Consider the following 19613-nt stretch of genomic DNA (forward strand, 5'->3'; position numbering starts at 1 on the left):
CCCCCAGCTTGTGTCTGACTGTCTCTAAGCCTAGTAGAGTTCTGAGGCAGAGGCCTGTGGCTTAGCTGACTGGTTTAGAGAAGTCTGTGGCATCAGCATGGCAAGGGAGTTTGGCTGTAGATATATTAGTAATCTGTATACTACAAAAGCATTACACTGTTGACAGTGAATGCATGCAGCCATGGGGGAATTATAAGTGCGAGGGGTATGGGTGGGGGTTGTGGGTGGTATCAGTAATGTTGCTGGGTGTGCAGCGAGGGTGTGTGGCCATGGGAGGGAGGAGGAGGTTGACTGAGCAGTTGGTGTGGACAGGTGTGTGACCAAGGAATGGTACTAAATGTATATGAGCATAGCACGAAGTATGGCATTAGACGCATATGAACATAGCACAAGGTATGCTATTGGACGTGTATGAACATAGTATCATGTATGGTATTAGACGTGTATGAGTGGAGCCCTGAGCCTTGTTGTGTAGCCTCACTTCCAGATGCTCTAACCTTCATCCAACACCAACACCTATTTTTCACACTCCTCTGTCCACATGTTCTAGCTCTCACCTCACCTTCACCCATCCCTTGCCCACCTTCATCTACCCCACCCATCCCATCACCTACATACCCTCAACTTTCTGCCCATGTGTCAGAGGGTTGGACAGGTGTAAAATGACACCTTCACCCAGCATCAGGCCCCCACCTTTACCCAACATCAGGCCTCCACCTTCACCCAACATCAGGCCTCCACCTTCACCCATCTCCCACAGATGCCCTTTTCCCATACTCACCATTACTTTCTTAGATCTCACATCCTCCCCTCCCCCCCCCCCCATGCGCACACACTTGCATCCACTTCTCTCTTAAACATTCACCGTCATCTGAATATCCTCACTCGCCTGCCTCTACCCATCCCCACACCAGTGTCCATCTGACCATATGCTATAGTGCTACATGAGATGTACCACGGCTGGAGGGAATATGGGAAAGCAGTGACGGCATGCACCCACAGGGCACTCTCACCCTTTGCTTGGACCTTTACTCGCCCGTCTTCACCCAGTGCTTTGTCCTCACTCACTAGCTCACCCATTTATACCCACTTGCTTGCACGTTCCCACCCACTAGCATGCTCCCACCTGCTATCCCATAAGACAATGAACTCACCCTGAGGCTCACTGTGAGATGGAGGGAAATCACCACAGCTCATGCCAAATTTTTCCCCTACATGTGCTCCACCATGTAAACCAATTTTTATGTTGTGTACACTGAAAATATGCCGCAATTTTGCAAAATGTGTTAACAGAAAATGTTTTAACAGATCACATGTTATCCGACGATCTACTGTACTTTTTGTGTGTTGCACAATAATATCCTAATCTCAGATTTGGTTTTTGCTTACTATTGGCTGACATTTTATGAGATCGAAAACATACTTATTTGCTCCACAGTTGATTAGTAGAATATGTTAATTGCTTTAATTAGATATTAATAATTTACATAATCTAATGTGTACCAGTATAGCTTTTGATTTTGAAAGGGGTTCTACAAAACCTTTTATTATGCCACAAGTAGTATGGCAATAACAGTGTCACAGGGAAATAGTCAATATTCTTTAGCTTTCAGTAGCAGTACAGTGTATGACCCCAGTCACCCATTCCTTCATTCCTGATGAACCTTACTCCACCCTTTTAATTTTTTATTATTTTTATTTTGTTCACTTTTTGAATGCTTAGCAGTTTCCCTCCACTTGAAGAGCTTTTAGATGAAAATACCTGCCTGTTACTCATCTCACTTGCTATAGTGCATATGATAGATGTTATTGTGGAAGAACTTATTGCATTAGTGATATCTATAGTTTCCTGATATATGGAATAGTGTGCAGATTGGGTCACTGCAAGGTATCGGTGAAAGGCACGTGTGGAAATGATGCCAACGGCAGGTTATATTCTAAACTCTGCTGAAGGAAAACATGCATGAAGCATGCTACAGTCTCAGGATGACAGCTCTGATGAAAAAATTGGTGTGATAGCCATAACTTGAAAATACTGGGGGCTACCTTGCAACCCTACACCATCATCATTACTGCATTTGCAAAATTAAATTTGGGAGAGAATTCTAGTAATAGTGGCCTCAGCATGTTTAGTGATGAATACTTTTTCTGTCTCTCCCTGTTCCTTTCTTTCTGATACCTCGCCCATCCAATGTTCCTTCCAACAACCTTGATCCAAAACCTGCATGTATTGTGCATTGTATTGTTACTTGCTGCTACTTATTCTTTATTTATCCTTTTGATGCATGTTTTATTCACTACTCATGCATTGTTCTTGTCCATTATATGAAATATTTATTTTTACTTATTTTGCACAATTATTTTCCTGATCACTCCAAATTGTACTCCATGCATGTGGCTTAATTTTCTTATTTTATGTCTTTAATTTGTATGTTGTTTACTTCATCTCCTTTATAACTTATATTGTGTGTACTGCATTCCTTGGTTCATCTTTTGGTAATAACGACTTTCTGTGCAACCTGTTTCGTTTGCTGTTCTTTTCCATGTATCCCTTCCCTTTCCTTTCCCTTCCTCCTTCCCTACCCCTCACAGCCTGATGGAATCATCTGCCACTTCGCTAGTCTTCTCCTCCGATTCCCTAAAAAGGCGGGACAAAGCGCGGCGTAAAACTGCTACGACAGAAGATATGTTATTCACCAATGGTTCTGAGAAGAATGGAAATGCAAGTGGCACCGATGTCAGTGCGAGCACCACACCAGCAGGAACCATCATAGGTGCAACACCTATTGTTGCACTGGAACGATTTGCTGTGGAACGTGTTAGCTCAGATCGCTCACTCCCAGACCGCATGTCCTCAAGTTTGGGAATGGATCGTATGACTGCCAGTTTTGAAGGAGTTTTAAGTGATGATGGTCTTCTAATGCCTCCACCATCCAGCACTCACAGAGCTGTACCTAGAGTAACATCAGCTCCTAATGCTCTTAAGTAAGTTCAGTGCAGGTATCTTAATTTATTTACTTAAAGGAGCCCTCTTCGTCTTGCCCTGTATGAATAGTGTTTAGTTGGTACTAATATACTTCTTGGAAATAACCTAATTTTATTACTCATTAACAGATATGCTTAGTTTTTGCTTAGTTATTAAATACAATACAGATATTGCCTTAAATAATATTTTGAGTGGAAGAATTTGACCCTTGGGAAGATTTCATTTCAAAATAGTAAAATTTAATGCAATTTTAGGTCTGTTTTTATTTAAGTTTATATTTTATTTTTTGGAAGCTAATGAATATCAACATTTTCTAATTAAGAAGGTTGATAATTCATTCTATGCATATCTTTTTTGTATCCTGATAGTTTTTAGTTTTGGTCTTCTGACTGTGACAGCTGTTTTAATTAATATTGTGCTTTTAAAAATATTTTTTAATTTTGTAGATCTTTGATGTTACATTGAAATTCTATGTAGTCTCTTTGTTTTTATTTTACCGATATTTGTTCCATTAGAATATCTGTTCATGTTTGTCCACAAGTGCAGTTGTGCTACTGTGGCACTCCTGCATAATAACATTGGGGTCAAGCCAGCATCACAGTGCCAACATAAAATAAAGGGCAGCAAAATTATTAGGTTGCGCCACTCATACCGAACAAAATTTAAATTGGAATTTAAGCTTCACTGTCCAAAACTAAAGATTAGTTGAATTAACCGGAGACTAACCAACAGCAGAATATCAGAGTGTACACTAACCTCTGGCTCGGCTTGGGCTGGCTTGGCTTACAGGAATCTGATGTCCTATCGACCTGACAAAGCATCACCAATTCTTAATCGCAAGTCATATGATCGACAAGATTCCACTTCTCCCCGACTGGGTAGAAGGTCCCTCACTTCTCTTAGCACCTCAAATCTAAATTATTCACGACAAAATTCTGCGTGAGTAGTTGAATAACAGTGTTACGCTGATTTTAATCCATGTGTTGTAGTACAACTTATAGGTTCCTTACATGTTTTGCTAATTATCAATATAATATGATGTGCATTACACTGTTCTGAAGACATCATTTGATTGGTTTCAGTAAAAGTGTTGAAAATTTAAAGGCTCTTCATTTTACTGCTTGTGTTAAATTAAAGCATTCAAAATAAAATGGAATATGTACATTTATTTTATTGATTTTATAGAAAACAAAGGTATAATATTTTTTAACACCACAAAATGATTATTTTAAATACAGTATTTATTTTAAACATTAATACACATTGACAGTAAATAGCATGTTAATTGACTCGTTGGCCTATCACCCTTGGAGGTATTAGCATGGGAAAGTACATGGTGCATCCTTTTACTCTATTGATGGTTCTTTTCTTTGGCTACATTCACATTAAGCACCACTTCCACATTGTCATTCACTAAATACTGTTCCCCCCCCCCCTCCACTCTGTCTTTTAATTTTTCCTTTAATTGTGCTGCTTTATTTCCACATTCTCTCTCCTCTATTTTCTCATGTGTATGAGTTTGCTGAGGTTAGTCCTCATTCCTGCAATCCAAGGAATTTATGACTGATTAACTTTTATAGTAATCACACTGGCATGTAGTATTCATGATAAATATTTGGTTTCTCCTTCCAGCATCTAAGACTTGCAGGTACTTCAAGTACTGCATATACAGTACTGTACATAAGATACATTTATCTACCCTGTTCTATATTTTCCTTCCCATAGAAACTGAGATGAATGGTTTCTGGGACCTGATGAGCTGTTGGAGTGTGAGTAGGGTAATATATTGTGAAGGGATTCAGGGAAATCAATTAGCTGGACTTGAATCCTGGAGGTGGGAAGTACAATACCTGCACTTTAGAGGAGGGGTTTGGGATATTGGCTGTTTGGAGTTACATCTAAGCTGTTGTATCTCGACACCTCTGCAAAGACAGAAATATGGCTGGAACAAGTGTAGAAGTCTTCAAGAGGAAACTGGACAAGTATCTTCACCAGGTGCCAAATCAACCAGGTTGATGGATATTTAGGGCAGCAAACCTCCAGCAGCAACAGCCTGGTTGACGAGGCAAGCACCAGACGAGCCTGGTCCATGGCCTGGCTCCGAGAGTAGCGAGACTCTCTAAACTCATCAAGGGTATATCAAACGTGGTGAAAGTGTTTCTTTTTTTTTTTGGGGGGGGGGGGGTCACCCTGCCTTGGTGAGAGACAGCTGACATGTTAAAAAAAAAAAAAAAAAAATGGGTAGACCAAATGTAGAACTGTGCCATATTTCCCTTCCCATAGAGCCTCCCAATGCTAGGTCACCTTAACTTGGTAGTGGAGGTGTTTAAGTGGTTTGTGCCTAGTGGTAGGGGCATCAGTATTAGGAGGAATACCACTTTGCCCACAGGGTGCGTACCTAACTGAGAACTCAGCGTCTTTCAGCATGAAAGGTGGGAATATTTTCCCTTTCATCTAAATTTGATGACACTTGCTGCCAATATGAGAGTGAATTAGTCATGACAGTAGGAAGCTGACAATGATAGTTTAAATTTGATAATGTTGGAAATAAAATGTTAGTGCTGAATAACCAAGCAATTTTAGCACTTTGTAAATAAAATAAAATAACCCTTTCCATAGAGATAGAGTAGATTCTGTTCTGTTCTACATTCGCCAGTATAATCACCCGGCCTGGGCCTTTTCCAAGAGGTGACCTGGCCTTGGCTCCCTTTTGCAGGAGTGTCTCAGATCAGTGTCTGTCATGGGAGGAGGTACTTGTACCTCCTCCCTAGGACCAACTGTCCCCAGGCCTAGCCCCATTCCCCACGGGACTTGGAGAGAGAAGCTAGGCACCTTGCGCTGCCACAAACCCCACCCACACTGGGCTCAAAGGGTGTGGCAGCAGACAATATCAGGAGGTGCAAAGGCAGCAAGCACTACAGAATCCTTTTAGTCACACCCCAGCTTTGGGCTGAAGCCCAAGCACTGGGGAAGCTCAAGAATACCTCTTGCTGTGTGTGTTGCTGCTGCTGCTGCTACTTCATTTGTCTGTTGCACTCTCTGTGGAGTAGAGCAAGTGAAGAGCACATTTTCCTTCCAACATAGATGGAGTAGACCAAACATAGAGTAGTGTTACATGTCCTTTTCCTTAAAAACTGAATTAGACTAAACAAGGCAGTGCCATGCCTTCTGTGCATCTTTATTGAAGGCACAGAGGGTCTGAGTGAATCTTATCTTCTACATCTCTGAGTGCCTTGTCATTATTTAATGTGCTCATTTGTCATGGGTAGTCTACACTCCTTGTTCACCTGCACATTCTCACAAAATGCATCTCTGCACATAATCTGGAATCACAGCATTACTGGTATTGCAGTGCTGTACTACTTTCTGAAAAATATTTCCATTTGAATTACTCATTTATTTCATAATCCTGTTTTTCATAGTCTGTCCATCAAAATTTATTTTGTCTCCTGTATATCTTAAATATTTCCTTCTCCAGCTTTTGTTTTATAGCCATCTTTTTTTTAACACGTCAGCCGTTTCCCACCGAGGCAAGGTGACCCAAAAAGAAAGAAAAATCTTTCATCATCATTCACCACTTTCACCATCACTCATACGTAATCAGTGTCTTTGCAGAAGCACTCAGATACAACAGTTTAGACGTCCCTCCAAACTGCCAATATCCTAGACCCCTCCTTTAAAGTGCAGGCATTGTACTTCTCATTTCCAGGACTCTAAGTCCAGCTAACCAGTTTCCCTGAATCCCTTCACAAAATATTATCCTGCTCACACTTCAACAGCTTGTCAGGTTCCAAAAACCATTTGTCTCCATTCACTCCTATCTAACACACTCATGCATGCTTGCTGGAAGTCCAAGCCCCTCGCCCACAGAACTTCCTTTACCCTCTCCAACTTTTTCGGGGACAACCCCTACCCCGCCTTCCTTCCCCAGTAGATTTATACGCTCTCCAAGTCATTTTACTTTGTTCCATTCTCTCTAAATTACCAAACCATCTTAACTGCCCCTCTTCAGTTCTCTGACTAATGCTTTTAGTAACAGCACATCTCCTCCTAATTTCCACACTACGAGTTCTCTGCATAATATTTACACCACACATTGCTCTTAGACACGACATTTCCACTGCCTCCAGCCGTCTCCTTGTTGCAGCATTTACAACCCATGCTTCACACCCATACAAGAGAGTTGGTACCACTATACTCTCGTACATTCCTATCTTTGCCTCCATGGATAATGTTCTTTGTCTCCACAGATACCTCAATGCACCACTTAACTTTTTTTTTTCTTCATCAGTTCTGTGGTTTACCTCATCCTTCATAAACCCATCTGCTGACAAGTCAACTCCCTAGTATCTGAAAACATTCACTTCTTCCATACTCCCTCCCTCCAATGTGATATCCAATTTTTCTTTTATCTAAATTGTTTGATACCCACATCAGCTTACTTTTATCTATGTTCACTTTCAACTTTCTACCTTTACACACCCTCCCAAACTCATCCACTAACCTTTGCAACTTTTCTTTAGAATCCCCCAAAAGCACAGTATCATCAGCAAAAAGTACCTGTGTCAACTCCCATTTTGTATTTGATTCCCTATAATTTAATCCCACCCCTCTCCCCAACACTAGCATTTACTTCTTTTACAACCCCATCTATAAATATGTTAAACAACCATGTTGACAATACACATCCCTGTCTAAGACCTACTTTTACTGGGAAGTAATCTCCCTCTCTCCTACATACCCTAACCTGAGCCTCACTTTCCTCGTAAAAACTCTTTACAGCATTTAGTAACTTACTACCTATTCCATACACTGGCAACATCTGCCACATTGCTCCCCTATCCATTCTATCATATGTCTTTTCTAAATCCATAAATGCAATGAAAACTTCCCTACCTTTATCTGAATATTGATCACATATATGCTTCAATGTAAACACCTGATCTACACATTCTTTACCTATTCTAAAGTCTCCTTGCTCATCTGCAGTCCTGCTTTCTGTCTTACCTCTAATTCTTTCAATAATAACCCTACCATACGCTTTAACTGGTATACTCACTAAACTTATTCCCCTATAATTTTTACAATCTCTTTTGTCCCCCTTCCCTTTATATAAAGGAACTATACATGCTCTCTGCCAATACCTGGGTACCTTCCCCTCCTTCATACATTATTAAACAAAAATACCAACCACTCCAACACTATATCTCCCTCTGCTTTTAACATTTCTGTCATGATCCCATCAGTTCACGCTGCTTTACCCCCTTTCATTCTACATAATGCCTCGCATACCTCCCTCACACTCACTTGCTCTTCTTCACTCCTGAAGAAGTTATACCTCCCTGATTCACGAAATCGTAATGACACGATTGCAAACAAACCATACCATGGACTCTCTGATGTCGGGTTCTATCCCCGTCCATGGTATGGTTTTTTTTATACCTCCCTGGCCAGTGCATGAAATTACTGCCTCCCTTTTTTTCATCGACATTTAAAAGTTCCTCAAAATATTCCTGCCATCTACCCAATACCTCCAGCTCCCCATCTACTAACTCCCCTACTCTGCTTTTAACTGACAAATCCATTCATTCCCTAGGCTTTCTTAACCTGTTTATCTCACTCCAAAAATTTTTCTTAATTTCAGCAAAATTTCTTGCCAGTGCCTCTCCCACTCTTTCATCTGCTCTCCTTTTGCACTCTCTCACCACTCTCTTCACCTTTCTTTTACTCTTCATATACTCTGCTCTTCTTACAACACTTCTGCTTTGTAAAAACCTCTCAAAAGCTACCTTTTCCTCTTTTATCACACCCTTTACTTCATCATTGCACCAATCATTCCTCTTTCCTCCTGCACCCACCCTCCTATTGCCACAAACTTCTGCCCCACATTCTAATTCTGCATTTTTAAAACTATCCCATCCCTCTTCAACCCCCCCCCCCTTCCCCCCACTACCCATACTTGCACTAGCCCACCTTTCTGCCAATATTTGCTTATGTCTCACCCTAACTTCCTCCTCTCTTGGTTTATAAACTTTCACCATATCATTTTTTAATCTTCATTCTGAACAAAATCTATTTTTTTATTATGAACTTTGCTATATAGATGATCAAGCTCTACTGCATTCAATGTTGACTGATCTGTGCTTAGTAAGTCAAGTTTCTCATTCATACACGAGTCTTGGGATCAGTAAGCTTCATTCAAATTTCCTACACTTTTCACACTTAATGTCTTTCTGTTTACAAAGGCCCTCAAGATGCCTCATGGTTCTCTTGTCTGTTTCCTGTTTTTTCCATTGTGTTAAACATCTCTAGTGAACATTTCCTCATGTAAAAATGCAGGATTACTCTTGAAACCAGTTAGACCCTTCATCAGTCAACCCTTAATATAATGAAAGTTGGAGATGTTTTGTTTTCTCAACTCTGATAAAATTTATTCCAAACTTTAATCATAGTTATCTATTTTGTCTTAGTATAGTATTTCATTTTATATTGTGTTAACCATTAATGCTTTGTATAATTTGAGGACTGCTATTAAAAGTTTTGAAATAATTATAGTTCACATTTCAGTGTACTGCATTGTGAAAGGAAATTATTTTGTGCAGTCAAAAATTTATGAAAGTCTGGAATACATTCACAGCTTCATAAACAGGATCTGGTTGTGGATTTCTCTAGTGTGGGGCTGTCACAACCATCCTTTTGGCCATTTAATCTTGTATTTTAAATAAAGGTTACACCAAAAAGTGATGAAGTCTTTGTTGGTGTTTTCCCGTAAGTGAAGCATTGTACCAATAAACACTTCACTTCTCTATTTATCACCATTTTGTTTTGTTAAAAGATAAAATTAATCGAGTAATAAAGTCTACTTATTCTACATCGCATGTCGAGCTATTCATGTATGCTCACCAGCAAAGAGAGTTGATGAGTAACCATTTACAATGACTTTAAAACTATAATAGTATTCAAATACATTAACGCACTTTAGGTATTACTTTTAAGTTTTTAATTGCCATAATATATAAAAGTACATTCCGTAAAAGTCTCACTTACTTGGAAACCAGTTACCTGGATATACAAATTGTCAGAAATTTGGAAATATTTACTCTTAGGTTATTTACGTAATTGAATTTAAGCTTTTTTTGTGCAATTAGTTATTCATTTGAAAGTCATTATATCATCTCTCTTTCAAATGAATCAGCTCCTACATTCACCATCACTATTAAAGATGCATCTACCATCACATGATTGCCTTCTGCACATACATTGCACTGTAAATAGTGTCTGTATTCTTCAAGACTTGTACATTTTAATGCAGTCTTTTATTAACAGATTATACGATAAATGTAATTGTTATGGTAAGTTAGGGGTTTAAGTGCAATATTCATAAAATTCTCTCTTCAGGAAGGACTTTACTCCCAAGTTTTTTGGATATGCAAGACTTAATGTTAATTATTAAAATATGAATGAGAATATCAGAGCTGGAATTTTTTTTTTTTCCAGTAAACACATTCTAATTAATGTTCCTAAACATTCAGAGGTGTTAATAAGCGCAATAACCTTATGATTGTGTAATTGTATAGAACATTTAAGGTTAAATATTTTTCCTCATGCTTTGTAATTACAATATTACTAATAATGTTTGTTGTTAAACAGAGACAATACGGAAATGACACCACCCACTTCACCAACAACGTATCGACGTTCCACATCTAGGGAAGAAAATGTTTTCTCTCGTTTAACTTCTGCCACATCCTCAAAACGAGAATCAAGACCAAATACAGGTGTCATTAACCCACATGCTGGAAGGGTTGGTATACATAAATTTTTTAATAAAACAGTTACCCAGTGAAAAACAAGCTTTATTGGATGATTTTTTTTTTTTTTTTTTAAGAATTTCTGCACAAAGTGAAACATTGTCCCAGTAAAAGCTTGTTTTACAATGTGTCTTTTTTCTTCATTACATATATGGGTCTGTTAATTTTTTTATTGGAAATCAATAAAACTTTTGAAATTTAAGGAACAAACCTAAATGTTATCACTAAGATCTGAAAGTTATACTTGTTACTGTAGTAGTAAGTAAGTCAAGTACCGTATAAGGAACCTCAGGAAAAAGACTTTGAACATAATGCTCAAGATGCTAGGCTTTAAGAGACAGTGAAAGATTTTATGAGGAATATAAGAGCAGAAGGGTGTCTAGTATAAAACAAGAAAGGTTGCTTTGGAAAATTCAATAATGAATTTTGTGATGATAGAAGAAAGTGCTGAGATTGTGTTGACTACCTTTATGAAATATTTGTTATTTAGAAGTTAGGTTAGTAATCAGTCCTGTCAGTAATCATATCTGCCTTTTGTGGGACTGTTGGTTCATGTTTTGTCTGGAGTATAAGTACGAGAGGAAACTTTACAAAGTTTCAAGTGTTTTAAAGTTAATGTGTATTTTATATATACCCTTTTGTGTTACAGTGACATTTAAGGGTAGTTGTGATAAAAAGAGGAGTCATAAGTGCAAAGTTAGAAATGATTAAACTCTGTGAACAAGGTATGTCTGTGGCTGAAATATTACTGATAATTGTACCTATTGTAGGTAGTAGGTTGGTAGACAGCAACCACCCAGGGAGGTACTACTGTCCTGCCAAGTGAGTGTAAAATGGAAACCTGTAATTGTTTTACATGATCGTAGGATTGCTGGCGTCTTTTGTCTGTCTCATAAACATGCAAGATTTCAGGTACGTTTTGCTACTTATACTTACACTTAGGTCACACTACACATACATGTACAAGCATATATATACACGCACCCCTCTGGGTTTTCTTCTATTTTCTTTCTAGTTCTTGTTCTTGTTTATTTCCTCTTATCTCCATGGGGAAGTGGAACAGAGTTCTTCCTCAGTAAGCCATGCGTGTTGTTTGAGGCGACAAAAATGCCAGAAGCAAGAGCCTAGTAACCCCTTCTGTATAAATTACTAAATTTAAAAAGAGAAACTTTCATTTTTCTTTTTGGGCCACCCTGCCTTGGTGGGATACGGCCGGTTTGTTGAAAAAAAAAAAATGTACCTATGCTAGGTAGGTTGGTAGACAGCAACTTCCCAGGGAGGTACTAACATCCTCCCAAGTGAGTGTAAAATGGAAGCCTGTAATTGTTTTACATGATGGAAGGATTGCTGGTGTCTTTTTTCTGTCTCATAAACATGCAAGGTTTCAGGTATGTCTTGCTATGTCTACTTACACTTCAGTCACACTATGCATGGTTTTCTTCTGTTTTTCTTACTAGTTCTTGTCCTTGTTTATTTCCTCTTATCTCCATTGGGAAGTGGAACAGAATTCTGCCTCCATAAGTCATGCATGTTGTAAGAGGTGACTAAAATGCTGGGAGCAAGAAGGTTAGTAACCCCTTCTGTATATATTAATAAAGTTTAAGAGAGAAACTTTTCTTTTTCTTTTTTGGGCCACCCTGCCTTGGTGGGATACAACCAGTTTGTTAAAAGGTGATATACAACGGTACCCCGAGTTTTGTACAGTTCCCAACTCGAATAATTATGTAAGTGTATTATTGTAAGTGCTTTTGTAAGTGTATTTTTGGGGGTCTGAAACGGACGAATCTAATTTACACTATTCCTTAAGGGAACAGATTCGTTCGGTAACGACACTCGAACAGCCTTCTGGAATGAATTATGGCCGAAACTTGGGGTACCACTGTATGTGTATCATGACACTTTTATTCTTTGCATGAGAGCTATTTGTTGTTTAATATAAGCAAGTGTTTAAGCTGGTCCTAAAGTTGCTGATCCTTGTTGTATGTTTCATCGTTTAACTGTTGGTGAAGTTACACTCCATATTTTTGGCATTCTTGGTGTTAGTTATATATTTTGGTATTTAAGTCTATGTTCTGTTGTCCTAAATAATTGTGAAATATGTTGAGGTGCAAATGAAACTAAAAAAAAAATGTTGTATGTTTTTGACAAAATTACTGATAAAACTTAAAATAATCAGTGCATGATTAATAAGAAACTACTGATGGTCAAAATATTGTATATAACAATTTAGTACAATCCATAATTTTATTTACAAAAAAAAAAAAAAAAAATTACTTAAAATTAAGTGTGGAATTTTGCCGATAATGTAAACCATTTGTAAGATACTTGAACACATGTGCAACAAATAAAACATTTACTATAGCTATGTTTTGCTAACCAGGCTCTTTATCAAGCCTATAAAATACAGTGCATGTATTACAGTTCATTCAGGAAAGGGAATGAGATATATATACTAATGATGGGTAATGATTTAGTTTATGGTTACAAATAGATAAGATTATTATTTTTTCTCTTCTTTAGAGGGACATTTTCTCGGAAAAAAAAAAAATCGACAAAGATAGAACTGTTTCAGGATGTGCATGTAAATATATTTTCATAGCTTTAATGTATTGTTACAGGCAAGCCAGAGGTCAGTTTTAGCCTGCACACATGTTGCTCAGGGTCACTGTAAAGCTGTTTTGTCAGTTTTTGCAACAGATGACCTTCTCTTCTCAGCTTCAAAAGGTAAGATAATAAAAAAATCATTAACTCACAAACTGCAAATGAAAATTGGACGATGTTTCACTCTGTTCTGAGTCAATATCAAGAATAGCTGAACTGTCCAATTTTCTTTTTCAATTTGTGGGCTAGTTGTGAATTGTCTCACAAACTGGAAATAAGTTTTAAGGTCTATCTTTAATTTGTGAGTTGTAAACCAAACCAATGTGCAGTGAGCTTTACAAACATATGCACTAGCATTGTGGTAATCATTCCATTGTGTTTTAAATGTATTTAAAATTCAGAAGCATTCAAGATGTTTGGAACATCCTACATCCAAGTTCAAGGAAGAAAACTTCTGTACAGCACATGACATCTTAGATAAAAGAAATTTATGTTAGCAAGGATGGATTTGCATGACTGTTTATAACAATTTTTTTAAGTAAATTAAGACAAAATACTGTTTATTTTTTAACATGCAATATATTTATGTGTCTGTTTTGCAGATCGCACTGTCAAGATGTGGGATTTAGTTCGTGGACAAGAAATCCAATCACTGGGAGGTCATCCTAATAATGTTAATTGTGTTAGATATTGTGAAGCCCAACATACATGTTTCTCAGTCTCTTCTTCATTTATTAAGGTAAGATATGGGCGCTTGATAAAAAGTTTTATATTAAGATTTGGTTAGTTGAGAGAGAGCGAGTGTGTGAGGGGTGAATGAGTTTGTTTTTAAATTTACACTGGAATGTGGAGTTTGTCATAATAATACACTTATGTGTATTATGTTATTTTCTTCCCCAGTCATCCTTACATCTGCCCTTTAGTACATTTGGTAGCCCAAGTGTGATGTGTCTGTCTGCAAAGTGGGAGTTAGTACCTTCGTAACACACTAAACAATAAGTGGGGATGGTGTGTGTAAACTTATGGCAAGTTGTGGTGGTGGATGTGTTTTCTTCATTAGGATTACCTTACTTTGGTGGCAAATGACAGATGTAATAAAACAAAATTCTTTTATCTGGTTCTGTACTGTCAGTACTTATTCTAGTACTATATTGGTAGTGTGTTTCCTTCTCTTTCTCAAGTCTCCTCAGTAATGTGCTGATGTATACAATAATGAATTTATTGTTGTCTTTTTTTTTTCCCATTCCACTTACACAAGCTATTTTCATTAGTAGCTACCTGAGTACATTATGCAATCATCTCAATTTTTTCTCTCCAGTTGATTGTTAAATGCAGTAATGAATTGTTTAAGTGATATTTTTTAAGTCTTTGTTCTTACACCCCTGATTCCTTTCTTCCTTGTCACTAATGTGAATTAAAGTTATTGTAGTTAAGCTAAATTTTAGGTAATCTTTGGTATAATACTTAAAATTATGAAATATGAGTGGCAACTTCCATGTTCAAGCATTACAACCTTTGTTTCAGGTATGGGATATCCGTGAAAACCCAGCTAAATGCACCAAGACACTTAGCTCAGCAGGATTAACATCAGCTGGGTTTACACAGGTCAACACTCAGTCACGAACTTTACAGATGCCTCCAGGAGAAACATTAATTACAGATATTGCCATATCCACATCAACAAATATTCTATATTCAGCAGCTGGAAATATAGTCAGAATTTGGGACCTAAGAAAGTAAGTGATTATGTTTATGCTCTATGATAGTATTGCAGTGGCTGTGAAAGTGTAACAGCTGGCACTGTTGACATGTAATGGAGGATCTACAAGTATCTTACCTATCAAATCTAACCTAACTTGAACCTGACATAATTTTATTTGATCAGTAAACTAGATACAACTAGCCATGTGAAATTCATTGCTGTGTCAGGCATGTTCAATGAGAGAGACCACTCTTCATGTATAGTCATGGCATTGGTGTTGGCTGCTACTTCCACTGTAATGGAAGTAATCACTCATATATTTGTTACTTCTGTATTTACCTACAATAGCTCATTCCATGTTCCTATTCCTATGCTAAAGAAATGTTTCCCTGTTTATCATTGTGTGTAATTTTAAGCTAGTTTTGCTACCTTGTTTTTGCAGCAAACCCCTCCTGGAAAAGAACTTGAATTTGTCTAATTTGTCTCTACTTTTTTTTTTTTTTTTTTTTTTTTTTTAAGCACACTGACATTTTCCCACCAAAGCAAGGTGACCTAAAAAGGAAAACAAAATTTTTCTTTTTCTTTTTTTTCTTTTAACACTCCGGCCGTATCCCACCGAGGCGGGGTGGCCCAAAAGGAAAAACGAAAGTTTCTCCTTTTACATTTAGTAATATATACAGGAGAAGGGGTTACTAGCCCCTTGCTCCTGGCATTTTAGTTGCCATGTATGACATACATGGCTTACAGAGGAAGGATTCTTTTCCCACTTCCTCATGGAGATAATGAACATTTTTTATTAATATATAGGCCATTTCCCACCAAGTCAGGGTGACCCGAAAACGAAGAAACATTTCCATCATCATTCACTCCATCACTGTCTTGCCAGAGGCATGCCTACACTACAGTTAAAAAACTGCAACATCAACACCCCTCCATGAAAGTGCAGGCACTATACTTCCCACCTCCAGGATTCAAGTCCGGCTTCCTGGTTTCTCTGAATCCCTTCATGAATGTTACTTTGCTCACATTCCAACAGCACGTCATCATAAAAACCATTTGTCTTCACTCCTATCAAACATGCTCACCCACTCTTGCTGGAAGTCCAGCCCCCTCTCACACAAAGCCGCCTCTACCCCCTCCCTCCAACCTTTCCTAGGCCTACCCCTACCCTGCCTTCCCTCCACTACAGATTTATACACTCTCCAAGTCATTCTTTTTCATTCCATCTTCTCCAAAATGTCTGCATCACCTCAACAACCCCTCCTCAGTCCTCTGGATAATACTTTTAGCAACCTTGCATTTGAACATCTCGTTTGTTATTCTTAGTTCCTCTGGTAACTGTAAACTTTCGTTTTTCCTTTTAGGCCACCCTGCCTCGGTGGGATACGGCCGGTTTGTTGAAAGAAAGGAAGAAGAATATTCACATCTTTATAATTGTACAACATGCCTATGTGCTATTTACCCACTACGGACTTTTATGGTAGGGAAGTTACCTAAAGAATGATTCTTGGGTTTACTGATCCCCCTACCTCTTCCCTTCACTGAAAACAGGTGTTGTATTAACCAACCACTGTATGGGTGGGGGTTGAACTCATGGCAAGTGAGTCATAAAACTCAAGGTCAGTGTGTAAGCCACTGTGACCAGCTGGCCTAGTGGCTTATGTGCTGGCCGGAGTTTTAAGACTTTATTTCTGTAAGTTCAAGCCCCACCATACAATGGTTTGTTTGCAATTGTGTTATTAAAATTTCACGAGTCAGGTGTTGTATTGTTTCCTGAGTATTTCATCCAATTTTTATCATCATTTGTGAGTTCCATCTGATGTGGTTTTGGATATGTGAAAAAGTATTTTGAGTTTATTTCAGTTTCATTACTGGGTTTTTGCTACCTCAATCTCCCCTGTGATTATGTGTGAATGAGGTGAAAGCATTGAATGATGATGAAAGTATTTTCTTTTTGGGGATTTTCTTTCTTTTTGGGTCACCCTGCCTCTGTGGGAGACGGCCGACTTGTTAAAAAAAAAAAAAATCTCTCCTGGACTTTGATTATGCATTCAGTTTAAGCTCAATGTTCTTCAGCATTAATATACTAAATTGTACTACTGTGTACTATTAATAAGATGAAATGTGTATACTAAAATTAAAAGCAGAATTTAAGTACAGTAATTTACTAACTGGTATCAGAGAACAATAAACATAGCTTGTTCAAACTTCGAGTATCCTGGAAAAGTATTGAAAATAGATATAAACTATTATGGTTGGGGATCTTGTTTAGCTTTATTAATGGCACACTTCTCTTTCAGACACACAGCAGTTGGCAAGTTAGCAGGAGGGCACCAAGCAGCGGTGATGTGTTTAGCTGTTGACTCAACTGCCCCAGGTCAAGATGTGATTGCAACAGGATCTAAGGACCACTACATTAAGGTTACCTAAACTTTTAAATTTTAAGCATATTAGCCCACATCCACCCTAGCCATTGACCTTTACATAACCCTCCTATCTTTCACTTCTCAGTCAAATTCCCACGTTATACTCCCACTCATCCACGTCGTGACCTCTTGACCTTTTCTCCCATCCTTATTATTTCCTTCTTGCCCTCTACTGATTCACCCCCTTACACTTGCTTCCTTTTTTCCATGCCTCAAACCTCTTCTCTTCCTATTCATTTTCTCAATTTTTATTCATTCTCCATTCTTTCTCTCCCTTTCTCATTCTTCTTTCCTCCCTTCCTTCTTCCATTCTTTTTGTTATTCTTCTTTATTCCTTCCCTGGTCACTACTCTACTATTATTATTTACTTCTCTACTTCCATTATTATACATCTCCTCTCCATCACTTTTTGCTTCTGACCTTTGTCAGCCTCCTTGTCTACTCATCAGTATCCCTTCTTTTTTTCCCCCCCTCACTTCTTTTCCAGTTTCTTCCTTTTCCAACTTCCCTGTGTCCCCTCATCTTTCATTAATTTCATCTTCCCATTATTTTAAAAAGATTGGAGAAGTTTGAAGCCTGAGTTGGTTTTAAAGACTTTAAGTGAATGGTAATCCTCAGGTTTTTGACGTCTCGGCTAGCAACTCGGGCCTGCTTAATCCCAGACTGAATCTGGACCCTCCACATTATGATGGTATACAGTCACTGGCCCTGTATGGAGACACACTCTTCTCTGGCTCCAGGGACATGTGCATAAAGAAATGGGATCTGCAACGAGGTGAACATGTTCAGTCACTCAATAATGCTCACAAAGACTGGGTATGTGCACTGTGTTTCACACCAGGAGGACAGATTGTTCTTTCAGGTAATTATTAAAATGAAAACTGTATTGAAACCTTTATATATATTATTATATTCACGAGTCTTGGACTTCCAGCAAGTGTGCATGAGCGTGTTAAATAGGAGTGAATGGAGACGAATGGTTTTTGGGACCTGACGAACTGTTAGGGTGTGAGCAGGGTAATATTTAGTCAAGGGATTCAGGGAAACCAGTTATTTTTATATAGCCAGACTTGAGTCCTGGAAATGGGAAGCACAGTGCCTGCACTGTGAAGAAGGGGTTTGGGATATTGGCAGTTTGGAAGGATATATTATATATCCTTATAGTATGTGCTTCTAAACTGTTGTATTTGGGCACCTCTGCAAAAAGTGATTATGTATGAGTGAGGTAAAAGTGTTGAATGATAACGAAAGTATTTTCTTTTTGCTGATTTTCTTTCTTTTTGGGTCACCCTGCCTCGGTGGGAGACGGCCAACTTGTTGAAAAAAAAAAAATTCACGAGAACACAAATAACATCTGTATAAATTTATCTTTTCAATAATGAGAAATATGTTTCTCCCTAAAGTAGGATAAGAAAAAGCACCATGTCTTGTATAAAAAAAATTAACTATTTGAGTCTGTGCAGTGAGCATATGTTGAAATTTTTCTTTATATCCTTGTGGCTTATTTGCTGTTTAATTTAGAATTATACACCCTTGCTGGCCCTGCCTCCTAGACTACTTTGATTAGCATTTATGGTTTCTGGTCTCTAGAGTCTCAACATATTTGCTCTTGAATTTGTATTTTGAGTTTACTTCTGCCACTGCCTCATTCAACTTTTAACCATCCTGAGACTAGAGCAATATTTCTGTACATCCCTATTGTTCATCTGTATCTTCAGTTTCCTGTGTTTTATTGATACCAGTCCTATTTAATTCAGTCTTCCTCTATCTTCTCTATCATTTCCTCTTTAGATTTTGCATTTCATAATCATGGCTTTCCTTGTCCTCTCCACCAAGTTCATGAGGTTTAGTTCCATCAATCTTTCTTGGAAATATAAACACTTAAGTAGTATAATGTGATCCTTTATTGACAACGTTTTGCTCACTCAGTGGGCTTTATCAAGTCACAAACAGATCTACCTGGGTGAAACATACCTAAGTATTTATAGGATGAGAATGCTGGGTCAGGTGGAGAAAGTTGCCTGTAACAATCTTCCAAGTAGAGTGGTAGTCTAAAAACTTGGGTAGCTTTTAAGAGAGATTGGATA

General features: G+C 38.0%; 1 protein-coding gene across 5 annotated transcripts in view; it reads left to right on the plus strand.

The window, feature by feature from the left end:
* The window catches only part of Klp31E (kinesin-like protein 31E), a 526989-nt gene that overhangs the window by 494595 nt on the left and 12781 nt on the right, over positions 1-19613 (plus strand). For 3 of the 5 annotated variants that reach the window (XM_070096582.1, XM_070096581.1, XM_070096583.1), the window contains 8 exons: positions 2593-2985; positions 3776-3925; positions 10637-10790; positions 13416-13521; positions 14001-14137; positions 14923-15134; positions 17401-17521; positions 18145-18388. In XM_070096582.1, coding sequence (XP_069952683.1) covers positions 2593-2985; positions 3776-3925; positions 10637-10790; positions 13416-13521; positions 14001-14137; positions 14923-15134; positions 17401-17521; positions 18145-18388 — 1517 coding nt within the window. The remainder of the gene's footprint in view (positions 1-2592; positions 2986-3775; positions 3926-10636; positions 10791-13415; positions 13522-14000; positions 14138-14922; positions 15135-17400; positions 17522-18144; positions 18389-19613) is intronic. The other 2 variants (XM_070096584.1, XM_070096585.1) reach the window with 2 other exon arrangements.

This window comes from Cherax quadricarinatus, chromosome 54 (assembly GCF_038502225.1).
Source record: "Cherax quadricarinatus isolate ZL_2023a chromosome 54, ASM3850222v1, whole genome shotgun sequence".
Classification (NCBI taxonomy): Eukaryota; Metazoa; Arthropoda; class Malacostraca; order Decapoda; family Parastacidae; genus Cherax; species Cherax quadricarinatus.